This window comes from Myripristis murdjan, chromosome 10, assembly GCF_902150065.1.
Source record: "Myripristis murdjan chromosome 10, fMyrMur1.1, whole genome shotgun sequence".
In the NCBI taxonomy this organism is placed as follows: domain Eukaryota; kingdom Metazoa; phylum Chordata; class Actinopteri; order Holocentriformes; family Holocentridae; genus Myripristis; species Myripristis murdjan.
Window position 1 is genome coordinate 4,941,686 of NC_043989.1, and position 21,625 is coordinate 4,963,310.

At 40.9% G+C, this 21,625-nt stretch overlaps 1 protein-coding gene across 2 annotated transcripts; it reads right to left on the reverse strand.

Annotated features, from left to right (window-relative positions):
* Positions 1–2,609: 2,609 nt before the first annotated feature.
* LOC115366095 (protein Hook homolog 3) lies at positions 2,610–18,462 on the reverse strand. Of its 2 annotated transcripts, none has more exons than XM_030061333.1 (8): positions 18,159–18,462; positions 15,789–15,946; positions 12,940–13,142; positions 10,811–10,898; positions 9,368–9,480; positions 7,433–7,591; positions 6,733–6,820; positions 2,610–4,113 (listed from the first exon to the last, which is right to left on the reverse strand). In XM_030061333.1, the coding sequence occupies exons 1-8, from the start codon at positions 18,247–18,249 to the stop codon at positions 4,009–4,011; spliced, it is 1,005 nt and encodes a 334-aa protein (XP_029917193.1). In that variant the 5' UTR covers positions 18,250–18,462; the 3' UTR covers positions 2,610–4,008. The 2 variants fall into 2 exon arrangements, with proteins under 2 accessions (XP_029917193.1, XP_029917194.1); XM_030061334.1 differs by having other exon boundaries at positions 2,610–4,117; positions 18,159–18,459.
* Between the last annotated feature and the right edge of the window lie 3,163 nt (positions 18,463–21,625).

Below are 21,625 nucleotides of genomic sequence, written 5' to 3' on the forward strand. Positions count from 1 at the left end.
GATGAGTTTTATGTTAACAGGCTGATCCTTTAGTCAGCGTATCCCTCCTGCACAACACAAATGCCTGTTTTATGTTGTGGTCGCTTTAATATTGGTGCCAAAGTAAGCAAGACGCAAACTAAAGGGACAAGAACTCTGTGTCCTTTCTGCAAAACTAAAGTGTTTTAACTCGACTTGGCCGCTCGTTTTTCGTGAAGGGGGATGACTCCTCGGAGTGTGATGTCATTGTTTCTTCAAGATAAGAATAGCATTTGCGTTTGCATTCAGCCTTGTGCCACGAAGGTGCTGCAGTATGCTTTCATGAGCGCTGCAGCTCAGATCTGCTGCCGCCAAGCGAGGCCCCTCTCTAAATCCCGACACCTAACCCTTGTGCGTGTTTACTCACACCACTGTTAAACATTTACATACCCTTCCAAACAGTGTCAGAAAGAAAACTGCATCACCCCGCTCTGTTTTACATTAGCATGCGGGCAAGTAGTTTGCCTCTTCCTCTAGGAGTCAGAAAAAGTCCCAAAACATCCATAGTAATCAATCTGATGAAACCAAACAGCAGTATACACCGAGGACATCGGGGTAAACAACTTTCAACTCTGCTCGGGTTGGAGTCTCATCTCTGTAACGTCAGCAAATCAGACGTGACTCCACGACTCACTAACTTTTTGTCTTTTATTTCACGCTTGGAACCGCAGACAACCGTGCGTCTCTTTTGCGATGAAAAAACAGAGGGATAATTCACGAAACGAAGCCCATATATGTCCAGTGAATGCGGCCTATTTACAATAACTGAACGCAGTCCAAACGCATGCACTTCTGTTTATAATCCATATAAGCTATGTACAGTACATGCTTGTACCACATAATCCATGTTTGCACAAGCAAGTGTGCAGACAAAAGCCAAAGTCACACGTGGCAATACAAGTCTCCCGGTCTCCACTTTAACAAGTCTCACTTTATTTAATGGACATATCCTGGTGTTAAATACCTGTAATGTGTTTTCCCTGGCTGTGACGGGCGCTGGGCATAAACATGCTATTCTTGCTCTACCTATAATTGTTCTATTAATAACACCTATAAGGTCTGACTCTCGCCGGCTGCGGTCTGGACGGAGGGGGTGCAGCAGTATTTATTGTGTGCAAACGCGACCTGTTTCCAGCTGCCACACGTTGTTAATCTCTGGCTACACCTCTGGCATTCAGAACTCATTTGGGTCAGATTCTCTTAGCGCTTGGCAGTCACAGGGCAAGCCGCTGCTGTGTTGCCACTGTTGACGTCCCTTGTGGTCGGGGGCACCGCTGCACATTTGGAGCCCCACCCTTTCGGACAAAACGTGACACCGGGCCCTGCACCGTGACACATAAGTCTGGTATCACCTCACTTCTTTGAATCCCCTCAACTTTAACCCAAAAAGTGCCCCCCAACCCCACCTTTACCCGTGTCTGATGGCGCCCCTGCTTGAGAACATGGCGAGAACATGGTTCCCACAGGCTTCAAACCCCTTTAAAGTTTGTGGATTTGAGAAAAAAAAACTCAGAAACTAGAGCCTTAAAAATGTGTGAAAATGAACGGTTGGCCTTGAAACGGGTTGATTTTTCACTAAAATATTGCACCCAAATTCACCATTATACCTCAGCTCTCTGGGCCTTTTTCCATTCTAGCATCAACGCTAGCATTAAACCCTGTGATGGAGATTTGTGTTGACACAGCAGCGATTTTAAAGCAGTTTCTCAAGGATTTCTTGACTTGATGAAACAATGAAGCAATGAAAAAAACACACCAGAGGCCTCAATGATCTCTAATTTTGTGTTGTACCAATTTCACTGGACAAGACCTTGAAAGTCAGGGAAAAAATCCTTGGGTTTCATGTACAAGTGAATGGAATAACCCAGTTAGGGAATCGTTCGGTGAACACAACAAACCCTGTCCAGGTATGACTCAGAAAATGATCCACAGATGCTCAAACTATCAACAAAATATCCACTTGGAAAACATTGATAAAGAACATCCAAGGGTAGGTTCAAGGTAAGGTGAAGATAGGTTCTGTCGGGACATTGTCTGACTCTCATCTCGTCTTTCTTCTAAAGGCCACAGCGAACTTGGAAACAATTTTCATGCGGAAACAAGTTTCATGCAGTTGGTCCAAAGAAAAGGACACGTTTGTGGAAAGACAAAGCGCTGCAGAGACATCAAATTCCACTTGCTTCAGGATATCTGCACCTCTATGATTTATGGAAACGCCACCAAATCCTCAATTTCCTCCTGCCACCACTGTTTTCAGAGTTTTTGTCACTGTCATTTCTCATCTCCCCAGGCTTCAGTTACTGTGTCTTTTTAATTGCCACGTGCTCCATCTGGTGCAGAGTGTAAATAAGCAAACAATGCAAATATACTGTATATGAGTGTTTTTGCATTTCAGGCACTTCAGGCACACCTTTATGCATATAGTAGGTCCACATGCTATTTAGCACAGGGGAGATTTTGTGTATTTCTAGAGGCCTAAGATACTTAACAGAGCCTCAAAAAATGGTGGAAATCTAGTCAAGTCAAATCAAGTCAAGTTTATTCAGAAAGCACATTTAAAAACAGCTACAGCTGACCAAAGTGCTGTACAAAGCCAAAAAATAGAATAAAATGATATAAAATAAGAATACAAAATAATAGCAAATCAGTAGTAAAATCGTAGTAAGTCACAAAAATCAAACACCAACATGAGAAATAAACAAAACATAGAAAATATATACAGAATATACAAGTAGCCAATCAGATCAGGAGGCTTGAACGCTCAAGGTGTGCTTTGAGCCAAGACTTGAAGGAGTCAACAGAGGGGGCGGATCTGATGGCGAAAAGCAAGCTGTACAGTTCTAGGGCCCGTGACGGCGAAAGTGTAGTTAACTCTGAGTTGATATTTATAACAAGGGACAGCTGAGTCAGACGACCTGAGGTACCTGGAGGCAGCATAAGGCCTTAAGAGGTCTGTGACATGTAGGAGGGAGCCAGTCCATTCAGGGCTTTAAAAAACAAACAGCAAGACCTCAAAATCAATGCTAAAGCAAACTGGAAGCCAGTGATGGGAGGCCAGGAGAGGACTGGAACCAGTCTGAAGCCTGGCTGTGGCATTTTGGACCAGCTGCAGGCGGGACAAAGACAACGGGCTGATCCCAGTCCACAGGGAATTAACATAATCAAGCTGGGAGGAGATGAAAGCATGGATAACATGTTTACAACAGTAATGCAAAATATTCAACTAAAGTTTTTTTTTGTCATAGATGTAGCAACATGTATCTCTAAACTCAGCATAACTTCCTCAACTGCAACCATAGTGTTATGCAACATCAGTCAAATGCATGGAGCTACATATCGCAGACTATACAGTTTAAATGATATTTGCTGTCCATAGTATGTCTTGAACTGATTTGGTCCCACTCTCCTTGTGCAATGTGTCTCAGTATTGAGTATGAAAATCAGTGTTTCTCTGTGCCAGTATCTCCACAACTCATTCGTGAGTATTTAAGGAAATGGGTCATTAGTGAAAGTGAAGTGATAAGTGATAAGTGTAGTGATTCTGCTCATCCAAGTCAGGATGTACCAATTTCTCAATGCGGGAACAATCAGTAGAGTTTCACTCTGGCCCAAACACCATGCTTGTTGTTTCCTCTGCATGCCAGCTGGTGGCTCCCTGTGAGGATTCATTGGCAGGGCAGCAAAAGAACATTCTCAGGTGCTTTCGCTCTTTTAGTGGTGTTGATTACAAGCTTTCAATAATAGACAATTACAGGAAAATGTGACCGAGTAACTGCACACATGTGATGCGCATGTGTCACAACAATAGAGACAGAAGCACATTGTGAAACAGCTGTGTGCGATTTACTCGTATATCATAAAGCAGTAGATTATTTTCAAGACAGGTAAACAATAGTTGCAGAGGAATATGCACTGCATGGTTTCGTACATATGTTTTTCCAAGATTTTATGGCTTTTCCATAATGAATGGGAAGCATGCCACCAAACTAACTACACACCAAGGCCCAGCCGTGATCCTCTGGTGGGAGGGGAACAAGGAGAGGAATCCAAGCTCCCATCCTCAAGGAGGTTTTTGGTGTCTGTCGATAGCGCTCCCTGTCTGAGAACAGAAAAATAAACTGAGGCTGAACATGACCAAAGACAATAAACATAAACCAGCTCAAAACCTACATAATTTACAGCGTGAAAAATGAATTCAGGAAAAATACAACCCTCTGCTTCTGTGTCTCACCACCAGTATGACGTTTTTATTTCTTCACATCTTAAGGGTCAAAATTATGTCTACAGGGTGTGAATCTGACATATATATAAATCACTATGAAACCGGTAATGTGTTTTATCATGGCTGCTTCCTCTATGTCTCCGGCAGTCCCTGTTCCTCCAGCTAAATTTCCTCTCTCTTTCTCTCTCTCAGCTTTGCAGAGACTGAAAAAAAGCCCACTCTGCATCATCTGCACTCAATCAGAATAATTATCCCAAGAAATGTACTGCAGAGCCTGTGAGAGGTGAGGGGAATGAAGCACAGAGGCTATTGGCAATCACCTCCCTCCAGTCATTATTAGTCATCTCTCTGCTGCTTTGGAAGAGCACCCGGACGGCTTGGGAGGAAGCCATGTACAGCCGACAGACAGAGAAAAGGCCTGATGTTACTCCAGTGCCCAAAAAGTATCAGCGGTCTCTGAAGGTTCTGGCAGTACACCAGCTCCTCTGGGGACTGGCAGCCATCCGCAAAGGAATATTAGCCCCATGTTCTGTCTGTCAAGCTTCCCCTATCCAGAGATTTAAAACACTGAAGTTGTCACCGTAAAGATAAGGGATCTTCTCAAATTTGAAGACAGACAATAGACAGACACTGCTGGACTCCTCACTAGAAAAATATTCCAAGAGGGTTCCTGGAAGACCCTCTATACGTTAAAGGTACCATCAGGATTCTCAGACCCTTCCTGAGTTTTTTTTTTTTCAAGGAACAGTCTCCTTTGATTGCAAAATGAATTGAAAACTGCAATCAAAAAAGTTTATCAAAGAATACACAGCAAACATACAGGGGGAAAACAATGATGAGACTCCGGTGCCCAAGTAGTTAAAAAAGTTTTCTGAAAGTTCTGGCAACACGACAACTCCACTAGGGACTGGCAACCATCCTCAGATGAATATTAGGCCTGTGTTTTGGATTTCTACTATTTCATCCCTGAGGTTTGAACTTGTCTCCGATCCAGAGATTTTAAACTACTGGACTGGCCACTCTAAAGATAGGAGGGTCTTTCTAAGAATCAGTAGAACCTTGGGGTAATATCACACAGCCAGCTGATCTTGCAAGATCACTTGCATTTGATGCCTGAAAACATGTGGGCACAGGCTCTAACCACAGAGTGACTGGAAGCCACCAAAGGGCTGAACCAATCACTGTCCTTTGAGGAGTTACAGGTGTGGTTAAGGTGATGACAACAGCAAAAAGAAACAAAAACAAGAACAGATTGTGTACCAACACACTAACAAGATTGCAATTACCGATATGCTTGCTCACTTTCACCATCACAGCTGCTGCTGTTTGTTTAATAATCAAAAAGGCTCTCATAGGGTCTGATCGGATGAGTTAGCTAATGATAGACAGATGTTTAATCCAATCACTTGAAAAGTATTTTTGTGGACACGCATTGATGTCATCCCAATTCAAAATGGTTTTAACCCAACAGTGTCTAGTGTCATGCAGTGGACAACGGAAATAAAATCAGAGTACAGCTGTGTGGAACTAAGGGGTTCCTCAGGGAACATTAAGGGGTTCCCCTATGATTGCAGACAGGCTGAGTGCAAGCTTTATTAGTTCTTCAAAGTTCTTTTACTTTTTCAAATATATAGCAGAAGGAAAGAGAAAAACACTGATGAGATTGCACTGTCCATTAAGTATCAGAGTTTTCTAAAAGTTCTGGCAGCACAACAACTCATATGGGGATTGGCAACCATCCTCAGATGAATATTGGCCCTGTGTTTTTAATTTCTACTATTTCACCTCTAAGATGTTCACTTGTCTCTGATCCCAAAATTTTAAAACCGAATGGGGTACTCTAAAAATATGGATGCATCCAGAAGTTCTTCTAAAATCTAGGATGAGCCAAAAAACATCTCACGTTTCACCACTAGAAAAGATATTCCTATAAGACAACATCTTTCTGAAGAAACCTCATACGCCAGAGGTTTGTGGAGGCACCGTCAGGGTCCATGAACCATTTATGAAGAGGTTCTTCAAAAAATCCACAGGGTTTTCATTACGGCTACAAAAGGTCTGTCAGCAACCCCTGCACTTTCCCTATCTTTTGGAGACGGCAGAAAGAGAAAACTCCGGTGCACAAGATGTATTCTCACTCTCTGCAGGTTTAGGCTGCACAACTCATCCTCTAGGGAGCTGGCAGCTGTCCATCTTCATTCTTCTGTAATGATTCTCCACTATTTCACTCCTGAGGTTTGCACTTGTCTCCTATCTCGAGATTTTGAAACACTGAACCAGTGAGCTCTAACATATAAGAGAAAAGATTTTGAGGAAGCCTTAGGGGTTCCTCAGACTGCAACTGAAAGATTCCTTAAAGAGTATTTTTTTTATGAAGAGTTTGAGAACTGGTCTTTAAACATATGGCCATCAAGGATACTTTTACATGTATAAATAGATAAATGGACAGACAAACAAAGACTAGATAGACAGATGGATACATAGATAGATACCTGGCTGAGGAGCTCCTCATAAAACTTGTTTGACTCATCCACCTCAGACTGCAGGTCAGCGATGTCGTCTGCATCCCACAAAGTAATCCTGTTTTAGGAAAGGCAAGTTAGTGTAGAAGTGCTGGAAAGCGTGAGGAAAAACACAGATAAATGATGGGAACTGTAGAGGAATTTTCTTTATTTCATGCCCAGTGGGAGAGTGCTTTTAAAACACTCCAGAGCTCATCTCTGGCAAAGGATGTGTAGCTCTGTCATGGCAGCAAGTAGTTTTATATTGTGTATATACTGTGTTTTTGTAATATTAAATTAAAGTTGGACATTTAAAATTGAATTTTATGTTAGATTGATTTGGTGCTATTGCCTGTTTATGATATATTTTTTGGACTGAGGAAGTATTTGATTATTTCCTGATGTGCCTCAGCTTGCTGCTATGTCTCTTATTGTTTTTGTTTCTTTTTTTGTACTTAGAAATTAGATGTCAGTCAGTCAAGCAAGCAAGCAATGAATCAAGCAGACAAACAATTTAGCATTTGTTTCATTCTTACAGAAACATAAAACTGAGAGAACACAGTGTTTGACTGTTTGACTTGTGTGCGGTCTTTCAGTAGCAATGCCACAGATCAATCACTGAATTCCTCAATCAATTAGTAACACAGTCAATCAACCAGTCAAATTAGCATATTCCCCTCCATTAATTTACCCTTTCTTTTTACAGCATTCGGTGTCCTGTAGGGGGCGATGGAGAGTCTGTGTGTGACCGTCACCAAGTGAACTCTCACTCAGCTCCGCAACCTTTTTCTCCAGCCTGTTGACCTGCTGCACCAGAGCCTCCTTCTCCTCTGTCAGGCAGTCTCTGAATCTGTAATAAGGAGTTTTTTGCATGTTCAAAACACTGACGAGGTGACTGATAAGAAGGTTAAGATAATTTATTAACAGAAAAGATGCCACTCACTAGGGTGATATTCCTCTAGTGGTTGATTCAGCAATGTTTCAAACTCAGCTGAGTGTATACCTGACAATGTCCAATTAAAGTCATGAACTGCCAAAAGTGTCCTTAGTTTTTTCTGTGTTTGCACATTTTGATCTATGCAAGTTCAGGGTCAGCACAAACTAGAAAGAGCAGTGGAAAAAAAATCTAAAAAATCCAAAGCTAAAATCAAACTCATAATGGATGACAAAAGCCATGCTCTACACAAAAGCCTGTGTAGGTTTGGTAAGACAGCGAGTGGGCGCTTGTTGAACCGCAGGATACGCAGTGAGCATTACAGTAACTCTTTTATATCTGCTGCTATTAGGCTCTGCAATTTATAGCTTCAAAGCGCTGAAGCACTTTATCTCAGCACCAGCACTTCAGCTCATGTCTTATGTTTTAGTGTCTTGTGAATACTTCTGTGTCTCACATGGCTTTTAGAATATGGATGCTATTTCTGCCAAATGAATTTCCCAGTGGAAGGGATAATAAAGGTAATCTGGAATCAAAATGTGTCCCCTGAAAGCTCCTTCAATCTCCCCAACATTTTCAATTCCCATGTTTTTACTCGTGGAGATGTGTCTAGCAATGTTGTTGCAACATTCACCTCTCGCTGAATTCATTTTACCGGTTCCATAGAGACAATCATGCACATTTGATAGTCAACTATGATCTCTGACGCTGAAGAGATGCTAAAATCAGAGGTAAGTTCCTCATAATGAGAAAAACTTTAATGCTTCATTGCTCTGTACGGGCTATGGTCATTCCCAGTGTGAGAGCTGCTCTTCTCTACACGGTTCACACCAACATGGCAGCGAATATGGAGTGGGACCCACATAAAATAGCTCATTCTAAACCTATAAAACACTTTGAATCTTTTATCCACTTTACACCTGGTATTAACATGCGTCTCGGATAATCGGACAGCGTTTGACCACATCAATATATAGGCGTAAAAGCGCCCAAGAGGCATTGAGGATGAATTGTAAGCTGGTCGCCAAAACCACCTCCGGAGGTGGTCAGGGATGTACTGTGACCACATTAAACAGAAGTATAAATGCAGATGCATCTCCAATCCATATCCAAAAAATACATAGGAGAAAATACATGAAAGTACAGACAGTCATCAGTTTTTTTTTTAAAGCCATGAAGTAGAGCATAGACTATGTAATGAAGGCAGTATAGTGTCATCCGAGTGCAATCAGATGTCATTGAGGACATTGGAGATGCATTTTTTTAGGTGGAAATTGTTAATTGTTGTTGGTAAAAGTAATGATATTACAGAAAATTATTCTCCGCCCTCATGTTGTGATGCATTTAGTGGCCAAACAGACCACCGCCATCTACAATGCAGGCTCCAGTTTTGCCTATTTATAGCAGCTGTTTTTTGTCAGAAACCCATGACTCTGCACTGCCCCCTAGTGTATTAATTGCTTAACATCCATGCCAACAGAAAGGACACATGAAAGCATGTGACAGTCACATCGTTTGAAATGGACATTTATTTTCATACATAAAAGGAGCATAAATGAGCCTTAATTCCCCTTTGAAGTACCAGCCACATCAGATTTTGTATAACAGATCCTTTGTTGTTGTGGTGGTGAAAGACAGTTCGAGGTAATGAGGTAACTTATAAATGTACCGTAGCCGGCAGAAACTGCTCACCTCTTGACACAACAAATCCAGTATCGCTGTTGCTCACACAGCCACTCAAACTGCTCCGCTGTCTCCTGCAGTTTTTTCAGACTTCCTTTATTCTCCCGCTGCAGCTCCCTTACCTCCGGGAGAAGACAAGAATACTTTATTGCCCCTTTAAGCCCCTTTAAAGAGGATGTGATCAAGACAACACACCGAAAAAAGCAGGAAATAATGGGGGAGGTTATGGTGGTCTGTGTGTCTCTGTTTAAATATATATCTGGATGAAAAAAGAAAGAAATTGCCTCATGCACCCGCTGCCATCATCTGGAATGATGAGCGAACCAAATGGATCTTAGACTCCCAGAACTTTTCACAATAATTCACTGGCATGATCCACCACAAAAAGACGTTCTCATTAGGTATTTCTGTTTTTTTGCACTGACATGGCAGCCTGTTGTTTTGTTCCCTTGGACTTCTGCACATGTCTCATAGGAAAGATAATTGTAGACCTGGATTGTTTTCCATTTGATGGACTGGTTGAGTCAGGAGCCAGTGGAGGGGGTTGTTTCTTTGAAGCCAAGTATAAATAACAAACCTTGACAGCGCAGAGGAACGTTTCAGCCATGCCCGGACCCAACGCACACACACACACAAATGCAAATCAAATGCCAGCGAAACTGTGAAATCATGCGCAAATCGTGATGGTTGTGGTTTTTAAAGTTTGGTTACAAAACATAAATTTGAGCCTACGTATTGAGGTTTCACGTTTCATTGTCTCATTAAATAATGCTATTTTTCAAAATGGACTGTAACTCACTGTTTTGCTGGCACACTGTCGTCTTGACCTAAGCTAGCTCGAGTGAGCATGAACAGCTGTGTTAAAGGACTACTTCACACAAAAACTCTGAATTTTGCATGATTTACTCGTTGTCTTGAATGTCCAACAGACAAAAATTTAAATCAGATGACACAAACGCTAAAAAATTGCTCACTAAGCCATTTTTGGAAAATGCTCTTGTGCACGAGCGCCAGCCTCCAGCTTGTCAGTGTAGCCAATGAGTGAGCAGGATTTCTGTCCAATCAGCAAGCTGGTGACAGGTCTTCAGTTTGGAGAAGGTGCAGGCCAGTCAGCACCCAAGCGCTCATGCATGAGGCATTTTCGAGAAATGGTTTACTTAACAGCTTTTTAGCTGAAGCACATTGGTTTGGGACACACTTCACATACGATTAGAGAGTCAATGTTTGGATTATACACTAAAAAAAGAGTTTGATGATTTGAAACAGACATTTTCAGATCCTTCCTGCTGCTGTTTGCAGAAGTCGCCGGCCAAGTCCATTCTAACAGAAATCTCTGCAGTTTTTGCAGTCTGTGAATAGTTTGAGTGAATAAATGATTGCTGGTTTTGGGTGATGTATTCCTTTAATACATTACTCCTGACTGGAAACGCTCTTTAGTTTGAGTTCCCTCACCTTTCTCCGATGGACGCTGCATAACTCCTCCAGCTCCTCTGCCAGTGTTTTGTTGCAGCTTTGGAGTTGCTCCAACTTCACCGTCTTCCTGTTAGTTACAAACACAAGACAACGAGCTACAATCTGCAATAAATAAGAAAGCAATGTGTCTGTGTTTTTACCAACAAGTTTCTTAAAAAAATAATCCTCCTGAAGAACCAGATGGGCGGGGTTTTGAGCATCAAGACGAATTAAAAGATAGAGGATCAGGTAAATAACTAGTCACAGAAATATAAGCTAAACTGGTTTTGATTGGCTTTCTGGAATGTTTTTTGACATCCTACTCTCAGTATTGTCCTCATTTGGTACTTAATTGACAAAAAACTGTATTGTAAAAACTGTACTGTAGTTCCTATAAATAACTTTCATTTCTTTAATTCACACAACTGAAAAGTGTCACACTCTATGATGAATGTTTTATTCTAGTGATGGTAAAAGCTACTGGAAAGACGCATGAAGGTTTTTCACTTGAAAGGTCAAAAGGCAAGAATAGACTGTTTATTTAGTGGTAGCATTGTCCCTAACCCAGATATGGATCTTCATTGTTTAGTGTTTGAACAGGTGCTTCTTCCACAGATCTGTTCATCAAGGTTTACATGTTCGACCCTCCTCGGTCCATGCTGCTCCATTACGCTCCATTCTGCTAAGTTTTGTTATTTCTTCACCTAATATTATTGTGTTATGCAGGACTATTCAAAGGAGTTATTACTGTTTTATGCATGATCAAGGACAGGGGAGTATTTGTGGGATCCGTTATCAGGCCGGCTTTCACCCGTGCTCTGCTCACTTTCAACGTATTGCGTTCTATTGCAAAGTATACACTGTGTATGGTTCTGGATAAGCGCCTCGGCTAAATGTAAAAATGTACGTTTTAAGCTCTCTCGATCAAATCTTCAGTCTTCATCGCCCTTATCGTCCCTGAGTGCTCCCAGAATCGTGATGCGATAACATTTTCTACACCACTCGACACTAAGCCAACTTCTACGTCTCCGCCGGGATTTGAAGTCAGCAGATTGAGGCGCGGCGCAGCTTGGAGGATAACTGCATTTCTGCTGACTTAAAATCACAGATCTGAACTCTGATGTTTTTATTCCGTCTTGAGGCGACCGTACGAGGTGGAGTTCTCTCCGCGTGTTTGCAGAGCAGCTGGTGACAGCTTCACTTCGCTGGAGTTTGCTGGAGATGGTAATCAAAAAGTTAGTGGTTTTCATTAATTTTAATGTTTCTTTGCATAGTACGTGCCCTTATCTGGGTTAATGTTCATTTTGACATTTTGTTCAGTTTGGACAGCTGGATGGGTTGCACAGGCATGTATTTAAATTAAACCACTGCCAATTTAATATGTCTCGACCCAACAGGGGGTATGACAGGTTAGCAGAATCATTTTTTTTTTCTTTCAGACACTTCCTCCACATCTCAAAGCTCTGACAGGCCGTGTTCTAATAAAGTGCAATATGGAGTCCTGTTGCAACCACAGTTTTAATATTGGGCAGCATCGTTTTGGCAACAACAACACTGATTTGAATTATAAAATGGGAGACACTGGAGTCCAACTCCAACGATGCTACAAGCACCAGTGTAGAAAAAGACTTAACATTTCAGATTATAATAATATTTAATTTCCCTAAAACAAAAACCCTTTATAATATGCACCAGAATTAAACTTCCCGCTATAACGTAGTGAATTTAGATCATAAAAATCTCAGCTCTAATAGTTCTATGTGTGTAGCACTTTCTGTTTTTCAAAATAAAGTAAAATGATTCCTGATTCCTGATTCGTGCCATAAAGCAATAACTCAGATGTGATGTAAAGCAGTTGAGGATATATTGGAAAAACTCAGTCCATGTAAAATTAAGTAGAAAGGCAGATTATATTCTCGATGGATTTCTCGGTTTGTGCATCAAAATTCTACTAATATCTCAAATGTGAAGAGATATAGTGGCACCATAAAACTTTATTTCAATATTAAAAAAGGTGGGGAAACTTTGAGTGTATTTTTTACCCTCCAGTACATTTCTGCCTCCTCATTAATTTCCAAAAAACTGATATAAATTTGCTGATGCAGAGGTGGCTGCTGCTGAGGGCCTACCTGCGCAGCTCTGCCTGCAGGCTCTCGGTCAGAGCGGTGCTGCGCTGGGCCTCAGAGTGCAGCTCGTCCACCAGGCCCTCCAGCTGCAGCTCCGAGCCCTGCAGACACTGCAGCTCCGAGCTGACCTGCTGCAGGAGCTCGGCGTCGCGGCAGCTCGCCTCCGCCAGCAGGACGACACGCTGCCGCAGGAAGTCCACCAGCTCCTGCAGGGGACGGACACACAGCTCAGATACTGACACACTTTCACAAACACACACACACACACATGACGAGAGTAAGTAAATCCATACATGTGAATAATCCAGACTCTATCCCAAACTCCTCATGTTGTAGTGTTGAAATTGTTGGCAGCATGAATTTACGTAACTGTTTATTTTCTAAAAGCAATAAAATAGAAAATAAACAATTGTGGGGTTATGTTACTGCTTTTAATGCTTTTTATGGTTCTTTTATTTTTCCCAATTTATTGCGTCTACTGTTTTTATTGCCTATTTTCCATTCTTTTTGCATGCTTATATTCTAGTTCTCCTTTTTTCCACGCTGAATACTAATGCTCTTGCTGCTGCAAAAGACTTAATTTGTCCACAGGCATCAATAAAAGTTTGATCTCATCTTATACACACATACTATGCTGAGTAGACACAACACACACACTGATGCATTTACGCTCACATGTAGCCAATATTGAACGTGTTGTTGCCTTTCTGTGCCTTTAAAAAAAAAAATGTAACCACACTTGAGATGGCTCGATCAAACCGCTATCACTCACAGTTTGTACAAACATATCTATCGGGTCATGGAGTTTGTGGCGAGTGCAAACATGAGTTTAGCCCAGATCAAATAAATCTAGAGTGGGGAAGTGAATGAGACGCTCTCTGCCATCATTCAGCAAATACCACTGAGGTGTCCCAGAGAACGGTACTTAATCAAAATCTGTTCCACTGGAGCTGATCAGTGGCCAGCAGAAGAAGACTGTGGTTGTTCTGGGCAGCCCCCAAGTTAAAAAGCGTGTTAAAGTATGAAGATGAAGCAAGACGATGCTGAAAGCAGTGTCATATATACAGTTTTGTTTTGTTTTTACTTACAAAAAAAAGCACTTCACTGGAACTTCTCAAGTCGTTTCAGAATATGGTCTAAAAGCGCATCTTCAAATTATAATCAAACAATGAAATCATCCAAATATAATGGTAATGAAAGTTGTCCATGTACACAGTGTTAACGCTGGCACTTATAACTGCAGTGTAATTGCAGTAATTGCGGCATAGGTGCCCCACTGGCATGGTCGTGCATGAATAGTTTGAAATAATGAGGCTAGAATGAGGTTGAACACAATTACACAAATGAAAATATCTTTCAAGACGGGGAGGGGCTGGCCACCCACATGTTGCCTAACAAGACGGCGATTACCACACCAAAGTGTTGGGGTTAAAAGTGAGCACTTGTGCTAGGAGTCATATGGCAGGGCTGATTACTAGAATAAAACATTATGATCTTTAAATATTCCCAAAGGCCAATTATGCTTCCAGGCAGCACAACAGAAGTAGTGTTATGAGGCTTGCACTCTTTTAATTGATAAAACAGTTCAAACTAGACCCGGTGACTGTCCGGGGTCGTGAGGGCCATGGTCATAAAATGAATGAAAACTGGAAGTCATCACCAATTTTTTTTTTTTTTTTTTTTTTTTTTTTTTTATTATTATTTCTCTTTGGACAGAGTGCCTACTTTACCATTCAAGTCAAGTCAAGTCAAACTTTATTATAGCCCAGTAGCACGTATGTCTCAACAGGCTGCACATATAATAAAACAATAATGAGCATATATATAAAAATGTATAAAAGTGAGATAAACTACATTCAAAGCTAACTTATGCCCACTGACTGGACTAATGAGATAATGCTGCGTTTATTACAGCTGGAAACAACTGGGAAAAATCCAAATGAACATTTTTTGAACTTGTAATTCTTAGTTTGACACTTGGGGCTTTGTCAGTGCTGCGAGGTTACTGCTTCACATCATATGACCAAAATAATGATGATACCGATATTTATAGTGAGCAGTAAGAATAGGAAATAGGGGCATTTTTAAGCATTTAAGCAGACTTTGAGTTCAAACTGTTTGTGTAGACGTGCATACGATTGAATAAATTACAGCAGAATATTGGAAGCTTTAGGGGTGCATTCTGTAGACTAATGGTAAAACTGTATGGCAAGTCTGGAAAATATGTCTAATTCATATAGCCTTGTGTAACATTTACACCATTATTTAGTCAGTTATTTATGAAAATGTAATTTTCAAGAAATTTAAGGTCAACTGCTGGCACGACAAGTCATGTTGCTAGTGCCAGGCTGAAATCACAAACATGCATGATCCACAACTCCCAAAAAGGACGTCCACCACTTGTAAAAATACAACTTTATTAGCAGAAAAAGCCTCTGTGTTTCAACAACGGTCCTCTTTAAAGCACCGTTGCACTTTTTGGCCAATAATATTGTAATTTTATGAGCGGTGGACCTTTTTGTTGGGAGTTATAGGCCATCCTGTAACATGTTCATGAAAATGTCATCTTTAATGTCAGTTCCAGTGCTGATATCAATACCTTATAACCTCATGGACCCTTTTCTCCTCTTGGAAGAGAGGTGTGAATCGTATTCCAAAGCTTTTGCTGTTATGAAAGCAGCCAATCAAACGCAGCTTTCCTTTTGGGCAACCATTTTGCTCTGACCTCACCTCAGCAACGTGCGGGCTCTGAGGTGGGAAGTCGGACATTTACTGGTTCCTGTTTGTGATTAAAATGGTGTTGTTTCCGCCTCTGTTAAATGCTTGTTTTACTGAAACTAGACTCTGTTTACCTTCTGCTGGTGCAGCACGCTGACAACTTGGTCGTGTTTGGTCCTCAGCTCCATGTTGAGCTGCTCCTGCTGCAGGAGGCGAGCAGCCACAGCTTCCAGATCGCCCTGCAGCCTCCTCTCCCTCTCCCTGGCCACCAGACACTCCCTGTCCAGCACCGCTGAGCCACACAGGAGAGGGGAACACAGCAAGGTAAAATATTTATGTAGGGGAGGATGTACTACCAGCCTTTACTGCAAAATAAACCCTGACAGATAGGAACCGCAGTGCAAATTAACAGTAGCTCTTCAAATAACTGTTGTTTTCTGTTTTTCCTCTTTTTTCTGTTGATAGTTCAGCCTCCAAGCAAACACTTCATGTTCCCTAAAGAGATTAAAAGTGATATCCATGTGTGACCTCTGGGCTCCAGCAGGTGTCGCTGTTAGCAAACTTGATTAAACTGTAGTAAACAGAGCATTCACATGATGGCTCAGGGGTTTCTATGTGGTTGTGTTGACGTTTTTCTTTTTTTAATTGCTGTGTGGAATGTATGAGGCATGATGGGTGTATGCATCACTGATTCAGTTTCTGCTGTTTACTCGTGGTTATATTCTTACACTATGTTGTGTTATTATGCAACTATGTACTCATGTTTATCATTTTGTCTTTCCATGCAAAGCACATTGAGCTTGCTTGCAATTAAATTTGTTATATAAATATAATTGCCTGTTACTCATAATGATGGTTTTTAGTCAGCATACTGGATCACAGAATGCAGCAGTTAACCAATCAAATTTTAGTACTGCACACAGCTCTGTGATAAATAATAACATATAGCAGCTATTTAGAGAATTGTTTAGGACAGATGTTTTGTTGATGCTGTTGTGATTCCCACTGTTCACCACTAGAGGGCATTAGAGGTTAAACATCACTTCATGCTCCTTTAAACTGGGCTATTCTCTGTATCTTCCCCTCCCTCATACCTTAAAACTCACTGTCTGTTACTTATTACAAAATATGAATATTATTGTTTAACTAAATGTGCTGCTGCTGCCCGCTCCAAGTTTCCCTCAGCACAGAGGATCTTTGATCTCACAGGGACTAAACTGGCAAAATAAAATCAAATAAATGTATCCTGCATGGCATCTGTGCAGCTGTCAGTGGTAAATGTGATTTAGATACAGTCTGGGGGCCGGAGGCGGTTGGCTACTCAGTCTGAGGACTGAAAAGGCCTTGATGTGTGACGGTGTGCCGCTCTCTTGATTACAAAATTCTTTGATAATTGATGTTTGTGTTTCATTCAGATGGTTGGCTCCATCTCTTGTTTTTATGATAGGAGCGTATTTGATAATGTAATCTGTTACACATGGGGATTATGTGCTTTAAATTGGAGCAGTGTTATTCACTCAGCTGCTCAGTGAAGTGCTCAGATTATTTTGGGTTCCTGTTGGAGTGCAAACTCTCTGACACTGAAAAACTGAACATTCATAAACATTTACAGAGAACTTCAGTCCTGTTTTGCTCAGCGGGTGGAACGAAGCGCTAACACTGCTCGGGTCAAAGATTCAGCTCCCATCTGGGCCAGCCATGCTCATAATATATGCACTGTGGATGAGGATCCATTTGCATCATCTTAAACTGTGATTAATCAATATTTAAAGATAATTAGATCAGGGGTGCTCATGATGTCAGTGAAAAAAAAAAAAAAAACTCTTATTCTTTTCATATATTTCTGATGAATCCAACAGGTCACTATCCAGCCATAACAAAACAGTTCGGTGCAGCTGTAATGGTCAAGGTGTAATTCAAATGATAATTTTGTTTAAAAATACAGCCAAATATGCAATTTTTCAGGCCTTTATGCACAGATTCACATTGTTTTTATGAACTTATTTTGAAATGTGAAGTCATTTTATGGCATGCAACTGGTATTCAACATCAATCTACTAAATACTAAGTAATAAACTTTAAGACACCCAGTCACTGTATTACATTTACCTGTATATATTATGCAAGTATATTACATTGCATTATATTACATTATGCCATTTAGCAGATACTTTTGTCCAAAGTGAATTACAGTAAATACATATTATGGAATATGAGCTTTGCACAAGTGTGTTGAGAAAAACTGCCACTTTCGATCATTGTCAGTCAAAATAATAGTGGAAATGAACCTTTAATCACAGTAATCAGTGGCTTCATTGAAGAGTGAACTTTACTGAATGTCATTTTGCTCTTTAGAGATCATGTATAATGTGATGATGTGGAAATTTTTGAGCAAACCAGCATGACAGATGAAAATAATAACACTAAATCAACATTAGACAGAACCAATGATGTGATAACTGATTTAAAATGTAAATGTTTCTTGTTATAAATAATCTGTATACCTTTCTCATACGCCAGGCGGCTGCATTTGGCCGTCAGGTACTGGATCTGACTGTAATCTTCATCCCTGTGGGCCCGGAAAAACCTCCTCATCCTCGCCTCAGCGTCGGCCGTCAGTGTCCTCTCTCTCTCTCTCTCAGTGGATCTCAGTGTCTCTAACTAACCCGTCCTCCGCCTTCCCATAATCCTCGGAGCGAGGTGTGTGTTTCCCATATGGACAGACAGATTGCACTGTGGTCTCTGCAATGTTTAACATGTCTTCTGCCATTTATCTTACAGTCACGTCTGGCAGAACACACCTACGGGGGCAAGTTTAAGCATTAATCCAAGCTGTTGTTTTCATAATACACAGGCATGGTGGTGGCGTGTGTGTGTGTGTGCCAGAGTGTGTTTGTGCAGGCCTAAGTTTGTTTTCATACCATGTGACTCACTTCTGATGTAAACAGGAAAATTACCAGTTGGTGTTCCTGCACAAATGGAAGGCGTGACCTTTAAACAGTATGTTTGATCTGGAGTTATATGCAAATCGTATCTGAGATTTGTCCCGCGAGGCTACAGGAGTCAGGCGTGTTGTGTCGAGCAGGCAGGCAAAAACGAGCTGGCATTTTTATAGCAAAGCCTCCAGGCAAGAACTTTGAACAATGCAGGACTGCAGCGCATTTTATGGAGGAAAATACCACGGACATGTTTTCACTGCACGTGTCTTTGTTGGAGTTTAGCTGAAAACAATCTTGCCCTTTTTGAGAAAATACAAATAAAGTGCCAAGTGCTTGAAAAGAGAAACAAGTACAATATGTTCCCCGATATGAAAGTGCAGAAGTAAAGTCCTTTCCAAGCGAAGTTTCCTTTTTTAACCGCGGCTAAAACCATGGTGTACGGCTGTCATGGTGGCAGAATGTAATCTAATTTCACGTTCATGCTCATTTCACAACATTTTCTGGGACTCTGTTGCTCTGTCTGTGGAGGAATTCTTGCAACAAATGATGAATGCATTCAAAATCCATCAGGAAACACACAGCTTTTTCTTTTTTTCCCCCTGAAATACCACAGGCTCTTTACAGCACGTGCTATGAAATCTAAATTGCAATCAGCATCAAACCGAAGAGCGTTATCCAGGGAGAAAAAAAGGACATTTTCCAAGGTTTGCTGCTACGCTCCCGCAGGGCTTCTCTGTGTGTCTGTGCTTCAAAATATTGATGCTGAACTTGTTAAAACTGAATGAGACTGAGAATCGCTCCCTCAGCAGGTTTTTCAGCACAGTGACTCTCAAAATGGGATCCGGCCAGAACAATGGGTCCTTGAGGGAGTTCAGGGAAGGTTCCCTCAGTAATGGGAGGCCTTGGTTTAATTTCACTGTTATTTCACTCTGTTTAAGTTATCACAAGAGGACGTGCAAAAACTGACTATTTTGACAGATTTCTTTAAAAATCTCCACTGCCACTGTAACAAGAAAACAGTTCCTAACAGCTAAATCTATCAAATGGGTGTCTATTGCCAGTCGCTGCAAATTAACCTTATCCTCTTCTTATATTATATTAAAATGTGTAATCATTAAGTAATGTTTCTGTAAATGTAATCATCGGAAGGAAGGATAATTACATCGTCAGCAGGTCTTTAATGCATTTGTGTTTGTGTGACAAAGAGGTCTGTCTTCAGTGTCTGCAGGATTTAGAGGATTAAATATAACACTTACTAATAATATAAGACCTTTTTGGATGAATTTAAACTAAATTCAAGACTTTATTTTGGACAGATAATATTTTTCTTGCACAAATCAGCATCTCAGGTGAGTGTAAAGATAAATCCTGTTTGTGATCGCGTGCAGAGGGAACTTTTAAACAATGAATGTGATCGTTATTAACTAGGTGGTTCTATGAATTTTTTATTAAAGTGTCCTTTAGGCGGTGTTGTAGTAAACCTACTTATTCCCACAGGACTTCACAGGTACAGCAGGTATCAGGATTTTCTAGGATTTCTCTCTGCTGCTGAGAATGACAGGTTTGAATGAAGTGAGTCAGATTGATCTTCAAGAAGGACACAGAAATACATGGAAAAATGAAATCAGATAAAATGCTTTAAGTTGAAATTAAGAGCTCACAAATTCACATTTATGATGATTTGATTACTCTTAAGGCCTGGAATTTTGTAAAATTGAATTTAAGACATTTTAAGACTTTTTAAGGACCTGCAGACACCCTGAAAATGGAAGTTTGTTACCACCTGGGCTGTTTTAATTAACTCACTTTCAGCTTTGTTTAGAGGTAAAAAGGTAAAAAAGTGAAAAGCAAACTGAGGATGTTGGAGATGCACTTGCTGCTTCCAACCAGCAGAGGGAGACAAACCAAAGCTGTTCTTATTGTTCAGGTTTGACTCAGGTGGCTTGTTGAGAAAGAGAGAAATTACTCCTTGTCTGCAGGCTACAATTATTTCACACATTCACAATTAACTCCATGGGAGGTTTATTTCTCCAGCCTTTGGATATTGCATGACATTACAGCGAATCTCTGTGATCCACTCATGTTTTCTTATAAATATTCATGACTGTCGGGAGCCTGCGAGTCACTGTGGACTCTGATCAGCACCTCTGACATGTTCATTATTAAAATGCATCGAGCAGAAAGTGCCAAAAACTCAACCTCTGAGCTCGTGTAACATGGATCCTGACATTTGAAACGGTGCATTAATTTTCCAAACGACAAATCCTCTCGGGACTCCAAAATATTCCTGTCACATCTCGTCCTCATGTTATTGGCCTTTTATTAAATCAGATATCGGCCGGCGTGTCCTTCATCTCCCTGGAAACAGCCTCATCAAAACAGCCTGTGAATGTTCTTTGCAAAGTCACTGATTTCTGTTTTTTGTGTGAATTAATTCAGTTTAAAGGTAGGGCTCTAATCCGAAGACATTTTATTGGTTGTGCCTTTTCATTTTATTGCTCAAATGTCGTTTTCCCCTACCACTGAAGAGATGGTGTGGGTCACTCTGCTAATAATCTGTTCTTTCTAATTACCCACTCTGTACCCCTGGCACTCCGGGCCGGCCTCTAAACATCTTTCCCATGATTTTTCCATTTTTTTCCTCCCATGTTGGTTTTCCTTGCGTGCCATGAGGGTCCAGGTCAGGCCGGTGTCATTTGGTTTCCTATAAACTGTTGGCCTGTAAAGCCTTTTGAGACTGTAAACATTGATTAATGGTTAGAGATAAACTTGAACTTGAACCCCGAATGCTTATAATTTTGGGGCATAAAACGGTCAAATGTAAAGATACTGTTTACTGGCAAACATATCGGCTACTGGCAGCTTCAATACAAAAATGTTGGCATCGGTGCGAGCCATCAAAAAAACTCATATATGGTGAGGTTTGGTCCTGTTTATTGTATTTCTGGGCTGTGGCCGACCAGTGGGCCTTGTGCACTTCCTACTGTGGTTCCCAGTGGTCAACGGCAAAAATCTTTTCATTTGAAAAACAT